Source organism: Dasypus novemcinctus, chromosome 8 (assembly GCF_030445035.2).
Source record: "Dasypus novemcinctus isolate mDasNov1 chromosome 8, mDasNov1.1.hap2, whole genome shotgun sequence".
NCBI classification, from domain to species: Eukaryota; Metazoa; Chordata; class Mammalia; order Cingulata; family Dasypodidae; genus Dasypus; species Dasypus novemcinctus.
In genome coordinates, this window is record NC_080680.1 from 108,822,926 (window position 1) to 108,834,933 (window position 12,008).

Genomic DNA, 12,008 nt, shown 5'->3' on the forward strand with positions numbered 1-12,008 from the left:
AAGGCAATACTGTATCAGTTTAAAATGTGCACCATTCTGGCCCAACAATTCCCCTTTCACAAATGCAAATCAAGAAGATCACCTGTCAAAGATGTATGCATAAGAATTCATTAGCATGTGTAATCTTGATGAACTGAAAGCAACCTAAATGGTCATCAATAATAACAACAATGAATAAATATTAGTATCTCATAAACTAGAATACCATGCATCTATTTAAAATGATGCAGAGCTCATACACTGACATGGTAAAATTGTCATGACATTTACACAGAAGCTCTATGCAAGCAGGGGCCTTGGGTGTCTTTTTCTTTGCTCTCACTTCCAATACTAGGCACAGTGCCTTGCTCAGTAAGTATTTGTTAGACAGATGAATTTCAGAACAATAATAATAATATGGTCTCGTTTTCTCTCTCTCTCTCAAACACAAAAAGAATTAAAATTGGAAGGATGGTCACAAAAGGTTAATAGCATAGTAGAGTTTGGTGTGTGTGTGTGTGCGCGCGCACATGTGTTTAACTTTAATTCCTCTCTATTGTCTCAATTCTTTATACAGTAAGCACTTTTTAGTTTTATGACTGGAAAAAGTTAAAAAAAATTTAAAGAACTCATACATTTACGATGAACTCTAGAATATATTCAGTGACTACAGCTCACAAATTTCCAAAACTAAAATCAACAGTATCCAAGAAGCAAGTTTTCTTCCACCTCCAAAGAAATGCCAGTGTCTTGAACAATGTAGCATCTTCCTTCTGTACCAGGAAATGTTACAATATACAAATAAAATGCAAATTTCCAGAAGGAAAACATTTTTTTCCCTGTAGTATAAAGGGGTAAAAAACTAAAAATGAGTCATTTTTTAAAGTGCTCCCCTCTCCTCTACTAACATATACCTGTATCCCAGTTGGTGGTAAAGATTACTATACACAGCGGGTTTTTCTCTGGCTCGAATACCAAGTGAATTCACATCAGTAAGGTGCTGTGTGATTCACGTTGACATTTAAACAACTGAAATATCAATATTAGCCATACCCTTGAGTGGGTGGTATATGGGAATCCTACAGAAGAGCATGATTGCTTTTGTAAGTTCACAACCTCTGTAATAAAAATATATTTCAAAATATTATAGGGTGGGTTGGGGGGAAAATACACCAAATGTAAGATAGGGACTATAATTAGTAGTAATATTTTTATGATGCTCTTGCATAGTTTGTAACTAAGGTTTCACAACAATGCAAGGTGTTGGTGGAAGGGTGATGCATATGAGATCCCTAAACGATGTTATGCATGTTTATTGTGTAAGTTCACAACTTTTACTACACTTATTGTTACGTGTGTTCATGTATGAATGATATACTTCAATAAAAAATATTTTAAAAAAAAATTTAATTAGCCACACACTCTCTGTCACTATCTAATCACTGCTTTATATTACTAATGGGTTTTAGCATTATCTGAAACTACCTCGTTTAGATGTTATCTTGTCTCTCCCCCTCTAGAATGTAAGCTCCATGAAGACAGAAAATTCCATTCTGCTTAGCACTATTGTCCTCGGCACAAAAACAATAACTGGCATCAGGTAGGCCTCGAGGAGTACTTGTTGAATAAATAACGAAAAGATGGGGATGGGGGTGCGAGTACAAATCTAAGCAAGACAATAAATGTGAAACCGCGAAAAGATAAAGCCACACTGAGACAAAGGTACAGCTGACACGACTCAAAGCTATCCACCGGCTCGGCTCGAAGGTTTGGTGCACCTATGTCAAGGCGGACAGGTGTTGCACACCCATCTAAGCGCACACTCTTTCAGGAAGAAGGAAATCCACGGAGAGGTTGGCTGGTAGCTGTGTGTGGCTCCCCAAGAGTGAAACAATCATCACCATAACAGAAACGGGGCCCTCGTCGAGAGGAAAAACAGTACACCATCCATCCTGGCCCAGATGAAAAACCACCACGAATTCCCAGTACAATCCAACCAAGTAAGCAAGCCACCTTCCGCCGGGCACGTAAGCCGAGCAGGCTCCTTTCCCCGGCAGTGCGGTCTCCGGCAGCCCAGCACCCCCCTCATTCACCACACACTTTTCCTCCCAAGGACCCCACCCCCAAGCAGGTCCGAGGGGAGACAGCATGGGGGAGAGTCTCAGAATTCGCTTTCCCCACCTGAGCCCAGCCCCCTCCAGAGCGCAGCCCTCCCCCACCCCCACCTCGCGCTCCTGCTGCCCCTCACTCACGAGTAGATGATGGACATGAAATGCATCAGCCACAGCACCAAGAAAAGGACGAGCCCGAAGACGGCCATTCCCTCCTGGGCCAGGTCCAGCAGCGCCATCCCCCGGCCCGCCAGCCCGGCCCGGCCCACTCCGCCGCCGCCGCGGACAGCGCTCCCGCAGAAGGAGGGCTGGGTGGGCGCCGGGAGCGGGGACGCGGGAGGGGAGAGGAAGGGGCGGAGAGGGGTGGGGGCGGAAGGGGCGGGCAGGGCCTGCGCGCCCCCACAAGCGCGGTGTCCTCGGCGCGCTCGCGGCTGCGGGCCCTGCGGTGGCCGGGCTCGGGGTCAGGGCGGCCGTGCCCCCGCGCTCCGGCTCGTCTCCCCAGGCCCTCCTGGCCGCCGGCCGGACCGTGCGTGCCCGCGCCCCCACCGCGCCAGCGCCCAGCCGCCTCGCCCCCGGCTCCGGGCCGCACCGCCGCCCGCCTCGCTCCGCCGCCGCAGCTCGCGCAGTAGTGGAAGCCGGCTGCTCGCGCCCTGACTCCCCGGCGCGCCCCGCCCTCCCCAGCCGCGGCGCCCGCCCCTTCGAGGGGCGGTGCGCGCCGCGCCCCTCCGCCCGCGCGCGCTCGCTGCGTCACCGTCGCCGGGGTGCCCGAGGGCGCCTTGTCCCGCCGGCTGCCGGAGGCGCTTTCCCCGGGCTCCTCTCTCTGCTCGCCGCCGCGCGTTGCGGAGGGCCGCCCGGGCCCGCCGCCCGGCTCTCCTGGCTCCTTCCGCGGCCCCGCAGGACCCTGGGTCCGGCTCGGGGGCTGCTCTCCCTTTTTCCGGCGCTGCTGCTCTGGGCGCCCCATAAAAGACGTGGAGTTCCGGGCACCCGGCGGGGCTTGACTCGCAGCCCAGTTTCCAACGCCTAGGCCGCAGCTTCCCCTCCGGTCTTTGCTTGGAGGGGTTTAGGGCCTTCTGGCAGCCACTGCCCGGCGCGTTCCCTCCCTGCGCTTAAAGCCGTGGAATCTAGAATCAAAACCGACCTGAGGGTAATATAATCTCCGTGCGCTTTACAGATCTCTAAGCACCTAGAGACAGTGTGTAACATAAAAGAAGTATTTAAGGTCAAGCCGTAAGGAATCAAGGACTATTTCAGTCCCTGAGCTTTTGTTGTCTAGTATGGTAGCCACTAGCCACATGTGGCTGGCTGCTGTAATATGGCCTATTCATGAATTCAGACTTACTTAATTCTATATCCAAGTTTGCCTAGTTTCCAGAAAGCCAATTAAGCTCTATAGGCTTTGAATATTCAGGAAGCATAGTGAATGTGTATTCGAACTTACATCCAGAGAGAGTATGGGCGATATGCTAATTCAAGCTTACCCGGAATGGGGGCGATATGTTAATTCAAGTTTACCCGGAATGTGGGCGGTATGTTAATTCAAACTTACCTAGTATCCAAACAAACCTCTAAAACTAAGAAGCTAACAAAGACAGTCCCTTTTGCATGAAAGCACTGCTTGACACGCCCCCTATTCTCAGAGATTTCTCTTGTCCTGTCCTTCAATACTGCAATCACCGACTTCTCTCTCCTACAATTGAGCACTTGAAATGTGGCTAGTCTGAATTGAGATGTAAAAAACACACTGCATTTCAAAGACCATTCATTAATAAATTTATATTGATTATATGTTGAAATGGTAACGTTTTGGATATATTGGTTTAAATTAGATATAGTGTTATAATTAATTTCACTTTTTAAAAAAAATTGTGACTAATTCCTAGAAATTACAGGTGCGGACAGAACTGCTGTAAAGTGGAAAGAAGTATCAGTTTGGAAAGTATGGAAACTTATTTATTCAAATTTTGAATCAGTTCAGGAGGGAGTTTAATCTAGTACTTAATGTTTCTATTTGTTTCTTTAGCCTAAAATGAGTTTATATTGTTTTCTGTTAAAACAGTGTTTATTATTTTAAGTGATTTCCTTTTAAATAATCCATTACCTTCCTTGAGAGATTTCAGAATTGAATTTTGAAAAGCAAGGTGTTTATTTTATTAATCTGATTTATTGTAGTTAATACTGAGTGAATGTGCTATCTCGATCTAACATAGAATGATGAAACTGCAATCAGAAGAGTTTAATGTCCATATTGAGACATCTCTTTTTTTGGCCACATTAAAACACTAGGAAAGGACAGTGCTTAGAAACCAAATTCCCATTGTTGAGTGTTACTGATTGATAAAGTTATAGCAGGACAGAATGCTAACATTGAAATATTGCAAAAGGAAAATTTTATATGTCATTATTGTAGTTTATCAATTTTAAGATGCACTTTAAAAAATACTTTAAACATTTTAAATTTCTGAAATGGAAATACATCTCACAGTCAGTGGTTCTTACAATTAATTGACAGGTATTTTTTCCTCTTACTGATCTATAAAATAAAAAGTTCATCTTAGTGATACATAAAATAATGGTGCATCTTGTAATTAAGAGCTTCTTAAATATGATGAAATACAGCAATTGCTGTATTTAAGCATTTTGCTACATTCTCCATTTTTCCAGTGTTTTTGGCACCTTACAATAAAGCATTGTACACAGTATGATCAATAAAATAGAAAGGTGAAAGCAGATATTCTTGAGTTAACAGAATTGTTATAGTTGAGTATAAGTAAATTAACCATCATCTACATTATCTTTAGCCTAAACTGTTAATACATCTCTCCAAACTTAGTTGGTGATTTTAAAGGAACAGCTTTAGAGTGTGTAAATCTAACCTGTAGATAGTTGTGCCTTCCAGAGTCTAAATTTCTGCCATATAGTGCAACAGTACAGGAATTGCTGGCCTCACTCTGCAGTTAACATTTTTTTTTTTTTTTGGTGCTCTTGGTTTAAAGGACCCTTTCTTTTAGAAAAAAAAAAAATCCAAGTTCAGGGCTTTTTTTTCAGTGACAATACAGTAACATTGGTATATATTAGAATTTACGCATAAGGAGAAATGTTTTTAGAGGCAGAGTCTAATGTGACTAATGGCATAGATATTTTGGAGTTTATAAAACCTTGAGAAAGGAATTAAAAATGTCTGGTTCAGACCACATTATTGAAACACATTTTTGGCATAAACCAAGCCCAAATCAAAATATTTTAATTATAGCTGATTCCAAACTGAAACTGAATGGAAATTGTATTGGTTCAAGTACCCTGTCCCAGAAAAGAAGGGAGCAGGAGACTGGGAGAATACAGGTACATAAGTTACTTCAGAGGAACAAAACAATTGAATTTTGGCAACCTGACACTTTCAGTTACATTGTACCTGAATGCTTATTTTTTAAAATTTGTATTACATTTTTAAGAGTTGTTACATTTCAACTAATTGGGATTTTTAAATTTAGGTTGTGTGTAAGAAAAACATCTATGATGTGATATTTCTTATTTATTTCTCTCACCTCCCCGTCCCCCCATTGTCTGCTCTCTGTGTCCATTCACTGTGTGTTCTTTTGTGTCCGCTTGCATTCTTGTCTGCAATACCGGGAATCTGTGTCTCTTTTTGTGCGTCATCTTGCTTCATCAGCTCTCCAAGTGTACAGCGCCACTCCTGGGCTGGCTGTGCTTTTTTTGTGCAGGCAGCTCTCCTTGTGGGGCGCACTCCTTGCACGTGGGGCTCCCCTATGCAGGGGACACCCCTGCGTGGCATGGTGCTCCTTGCATGCATCAGAACTGCACGTGGGCCAGCTCACCACATGGGTCAGGAGGCCCTGGGTTTGAACCTTGGACCTCCCATATGGTAGGTGGAGGCTCCATCAGTTGAGCCAAATCTGCTTCCCTGTACTGATTTCTTTAAACTCTGTTTTTTAATATTGTTGAACTTTCTACAATAAGCATTATTGCTTTTATAATGAAAATGATAGGGTTTTTTTTCTTTTTTGCAAAGGAGTTATCACTGATGAAAACCATGTAGGATTTTTGTAATTTATCTTTCAAAATTAATGTGGGCTCCCCTCAAAAAAAATATTATTGGAAATTCTCTAAGTGCCTAAATAAGTGGGATAAATAGTTTGCCATCAGATTTCAGGACTTTGCACCTTGTAGCACTCAGATATTTATTGAATGATTGAATAAACAAACTCACATTGACAGAATTTACTGGAAAAATTGCCCAGCTTTATCCATTGTTTATAAATACTTTTAAAATGGTATTCCTTTGTGGGGGGAAACAAAATACACACTAATGACCTCATTCCTCTTTCCTTTTAGAAAATTATGCCACAAAGTTGGAGTGAGTGAGGGTATATATCAGTTCACCTAATTATAACCTGTAGATTTACTCCAAAGCCCATGCTCAACAGTACAATGAGTAAGCAGCATGATTTTTGTGTAACTTTTGGGCATATTTTCCATCTTTGTCATCATTACAAAGAATCTTTTCATATAAACTTTTAAAGATCACAATTCAGTTCCTTATGGTTCATTTGTTATTTTTAAAGATAGCTATATTGTAAATTTTCAACCCAGAGAGAGGGAGGAAGGGACAGAGGGAGGAAGGAAGGTCCTACAGAAATTGATTAGATTTGAACTTTCAAAACCAAGGTTAGAATCAATTGATCGGATATTTGTTTTGCTAATGCCAATAGAAACAATAATTCCTGTCTTTTGTATTCTAAGCATGTTTAGAATTGGTAGAAAAATACCTGATCAGTTAAGCCCACCTGCTTACCTTATATTGGCTTTGTTTCATATTATATGGTATCTTTGTAAAAGTACGATACTCTATTGCAGTGAACAGCCTTCAGGTGATGCAAAGACTGAATGCAAATTATCAGTTCAAGGCCAGATCTTGTTGATAAACTACAGGTTTATCTATGGGGGTGTAGTCCAGGGGAGTGCCCAGAGTTCACTAGAGTTCATGTTATTCTTACCTGGTTTGCTAACTCACATCCAAATAACTAACTAAAATGGTTTGCCACATTCTCATTTTTATTTTTGTTGTTGTTTCTTTCTTTTTCTTTTTTCTTTTTTTATTTGTCATTTTTATTTTTAAATTTCATATTTAATCTTGTTTTAGTCCATAGTTTGCTAGGTTGAAACACTAATGTTCATTCTTAAAAGAAGATTTCCAAATATGTACCTTGTGAATATCAACTATTATCTATTTCAAACTCTGGGAAATGTCTTTATTTTTTAGACTGATAGTTATGACTCAAGCAATTCTGTTTATTTATTAAAGGTCATAATGTTAAAACTTTCATGTAGACTGTGTGTGTGTAAACAAACCTGGTAAGTTTATTTCAATGAGAGAGGCTGACATTTATTGAACACCAGTTATGTGCCAGGCAAATTCTTCAAGTGTTACCTTGATTTTCACAAAAGTACTGGAATGTATAATTGAAGGCCAAAAAGATGGTATACTCCCTGGGTATAATATATTTGATAAGTGAGGGAGCTTGGATTCAGGTCTGACTCTAAAACCAAGACTTTTATAAAACAAGTACAATATTGAGCTATTTAACAATATGTAGTCAATGTTCAATCTTCAAAATTCAGATTGCAAGGTAGATTTTTGCCTAACATTGTTTAGACAGTGTCAACCAGGGTTTTGTATAAGTCAGTTTCACTATCTGAGACATAGGGAAGTACATTAACATGTTTTTCTGCTAAGATACACTGGCAATTTAAATATCTCACTTTTCCCATTACCGCATCCTTTGCTTCAGGTAAAATAAATTTGATGAAATAAAACTGTTATTTCAGAACAACAAAGAAAAGTAGAAGAATTAAAAACAAAGATGTTTTTCTTAAGTGCTTTCTTATACAATAATTCAGGAGTGCCAATAAAATCTGTTTCTTACTGTATTATTTCATAGGGTTGCCAACAATATGATTAAAATGTGAGTTTAACTTTTATTAAGGAACAAAGTCTGGTGAGATAAACTAGTTGTCCTGGGTTTAAGATTTCTATATAAATTACCTTCTATTTTAAGACTTCTTTCTCTTAGGATTTAGTATATGAATCGTAACAGACTATCCATTAAACACAGACTGTGAAAGACTGGCTGGGTTTGAATCCCAGGTCTACCACTTACTAGCTGGGTGACCTAGGCAATCCACAGAACCTCTCTTGTCTCAGTTTCCTTATCTATAAAGTGGGAATGATAATTGTACCTAATTTATAGGATTGTTTTGAAGACTAAACAAGTTAACATATGTAAAATATTTAGAACAGTTCTAGGTATATTCTGTACAATTTCATCTAGATCAGGGTTTCCTAACCAAATCTAGGTTTGAGGGGGTCCCTTGAGCTTGCATTGTAAATTCAGAAAAACATTATTCTTCTAGGAACGTGTTGGTATGGGTGTGATATATTTAATACACAGTATAATGTGGACTCAGTATGATTTTTATTTTGATGTAACATGTTCTGAGTGTGGTGGATAACTGCCTGCAAAGATTGGTAACAGCCTGCAAAAAGGTTGGTAAGGATTGCAGAGATGGTTTTATAATGCCGTGGGAAAACTCTCATTTCTAAATGTTTGCCGAAAACGACTGTTTGAACAGATGTTGATCCATGTTAGGTTATCAGATATTGAAATTATGGGAAAGTTGTAAAACATAATTTTGAATAACCCTAAAATTTAATTTAAAGACATGCCGATGTTGAGTGTCATAAAACTATCTGCTGCTACATTCTGAGAAGGGGCCTGTGGTTTTCACCTGACTGGCAAAGGGGCCCGTGGAACAAAAAAGGTTAAGAACCCCTGATCTAGATCACTAGTTTTCTACATTTGTCCTTTTACTGCTTTCTACCCATAAAAAAATTATATTTATTGCATTGTAATGCAGACAATTGTCTAAACTAGGACATTTTTATTTTATTTTATTATTTATCCCCACCTTGTCTCTTGCTCACTGTCTGCTCTGTGTCCATTCACTGTGCATTCTTCTGTGTTTGCTTGTCTCCCTTTGTTGCGTCATCTTGCTGCACCAGCTTCCCCGTGGGTGTGGCCCATCAGCTCCCTGCAGGGGCAGCCCAGCTTGCCTTTCTTTACAAGGAGGCCCTGGGAAGCAAACCCAGGGCCTCCCACATGGTAGACGGGAGCCCAGGCAGTTGAGCCACATCCGCTCCCCTAAACCAGGACACTTAACCATCAATTTAAGAGAACTGTTATAGACTAGGACAGTGCTAGGCAAATTTAAGTGGCCACACCCTATTTTAAAGGACATGGGTGTGGGCATGGTTCTACCAGAGCTCCTATTTAATTTTTCTGTAACAGTCTTGACTCTTTCATTCTCTGTGTTAATTTTGCTTTTAAGCTGACTTCCCTCATGGTTGTAAAGTACCTGCCAACAATTATCTGTACCCCTTGGTTTTCCTTTCACATCCAGGGAAAGAGAGATTGTGTTATTATGTGCAAGGACCTAACAAAAATCTTAAACTCGCCCTCCCCCCCCAATTTGGGGCAAATAAGTAAATTTGCCAATTTACTTATTGGCAATGGCAATGGCAAGACTGGAATGGCCAAAATAGTACGCATTGGAACTGATAGTAAGGATAATCCCATCCAAACTGGCTGCCAGCTACACAAGGGATAGGGAAAATAGAATTGGAGAGATAACCTTGACACCCACTACAGAGATTTTCCCCCAAATTGGGAAATTCTAGTAAGTCTTAACTATGAAAGACTCCAAGTAACCTCTTCCAGCTTTTTTTTAAGCAAGTTTTATTGAGATTTAGTCATACTCCATAAAATCTCACAGTATAATCACAGAATTGTACAGCTATTACCATCTAAATTCAGAACATTTTCATTAACCAAAGAGAAATCCCATACTCCTTGGTAGTCACTCCCCATTTCCCCCTAAACCCTGGCAACCACTAATCTAATTTCTGTCCCTATAGATTTGCCTATCCTGGACATTTCATTAAAAATGGAATCATGCAATAGGTGGCCTCTTGTGACTGTTTTCTTTTACTTAGCAAATGTTTTTAAGGGACATCCATGTTGAAGTATGTATCAGTATTTCATTCCTATCTATTTGACAATTACTATTCCACCAAATGAACATACCACATTGTTTATCTATTCATCTGTTGATGATGGGCATTGGGTGTTTCCATTCTTTGGCTATTATGAATAATGCTGTTATGAACATTCATGAACAGGTTTAGACATATGTTTTCATTCTCTTGGGGACATATCTAGGAGTTCTGGATTGTATGTTGTTTCAGTTTCTCAGCTGCTAAAACAAATACCAGACGGGGGTGGCTTAACAACTAGAATTTATGGGCTCATGATATCAGAAGCTAGTAGGCTTGCTTCCTCTCAGGTAGACATCTTCTGACCGGCCAGAAGTCTTTGGGTCCTTTGGCTTTTCTGTTACATGACAATGCATGTGGCTGCGTCATCTTCTTTTCTTCTCCTGACTTCCAGCTTTTTGTTTTTCACGTGGTTTTTCTCTCTGGTCTTCTCTATAAGGACTCCAGAAATAGGATTAAGACCTATCCTGATTCAGTCAGCCACATCTTAACTAAAAATAACATTTTCTAAAGGTCTTCTTTACAATGAATTCACACCCATAGGAATGGATTAAAATTAGGAATATGTCTTTCTGGGGTATATAACTCCAAACCCACATATATGGTAACTTTATGTTTAACTATTGAGGAATTTCCAGACTTTTATCCAAGATGGCTGTACCATTTTACATTCTCACCAGCAATATATTGAATTCCTATTGCTCTACAACCTCAATCACACTTGGTATAGTCACCCTAGTAAATGTGAAGTGGCCTTGACTTGTGTTTCCCTAATGGCTAAGGATGTTGAGTATTGTTTCATGGGCTTATTGCATATCTTCTTTGGAGAAATGTCTATTCAGATCTTCGTCCATTTTTTTATTTGGGCTTTCATTTTTTCATTATTGAGTTGTAAGTGTTCTTTATATATTCTAGATACAGGTTCCTCATCATATATATGGTTGGCAATTTTTCTCCCATCCTGCAGGTTGTCCTTTCACTTCTTGATGGTGTCCTTCGAAGCACAAAGCTTTTCATTTGATGAAGAACAATTTATCTATTTTTTTCCTCTTGTTGCTTGTGTGTTGGTGTCATAGCTAAGAAACCATTTCCTAATTCAAGGTCATGAAGACTTACTCCTATGCTTTCTACTGAGAGTTTTAAGGGCTTAGCTCTTATATTTAGGTCTTTGGTCCATTCTGAGTTAATTTTGCACACTGTGTGATATAGGAGTCCAACTTTATTCTTTTGCATATGTGTATTCACTGGTCCCAACACCACTTGTTGAAGAGACTATTCTTTCCCTATTGAATGGTCATGGAATCCTTGTCATAAATCAGTTGGCCACAGATATCTGGTTTTGAGACTCTCAATTCCATTCCATTGATATATATGTCTATCCTTACGCCAGTATCATGCTGTCTTAATAATGGTAGCTTTGAAGTAAGTTTTGAAATCAGGAAGTTGTGAGTCCTCTAACTTTTTTCAAGATTATTTTGGCTTTTCTGGGTCCTTCGAGTTTCCTTATGAAGTTTTGGATCAGCTTGTTAATTTCTGCAAAAAAAAAAAAGGCAACTGGACTTTTGATTGCAGTTGCATTAACTCTGTAGATTAATTTGAGGAGTATTGCCATCCTTCTAATATTATGCATTCTAATCCACGAACATGAGATGCATTCCCATTTAGTTTGGGTCTTTTAAATTTTCTCTCAACAATGTTTTATAGTTTTCAGTATACAGGTCTTGCATTTATTTTGTTAAATGTATTGCTAATTATTTTATTCTTTTTAATACTATTTTAAACGGAACTGT

General features: G+C 39.9%; 1 protein-coding gene across 1 annotated transcript in view; it reads right to left on the bottom strand.

The window, feature by feature from the left end:
* UGCG (UDP-glucose ceramide glucosyltransferase) overlaps positions 1-2,528 on the bottom strand; it is a 36,067-nt gene extending 33,539 nt beyond the window's left edge. Inside the window, exon 1 of the mRNA XM_058302541.2 lies at positions 2,232-2,528. Within this exon, the coding sequence (XP_058158524.1) occupies positions 2,232-2,329 (98 nt within the window). The 5' untranslated portion in view covers positions 2,330-2,528. The remainder of the gene's footprint in view (positions 1-2,231) is intronic.
* Positions 2,529-12,008: the final 9,480 nt, after the last annotated feature.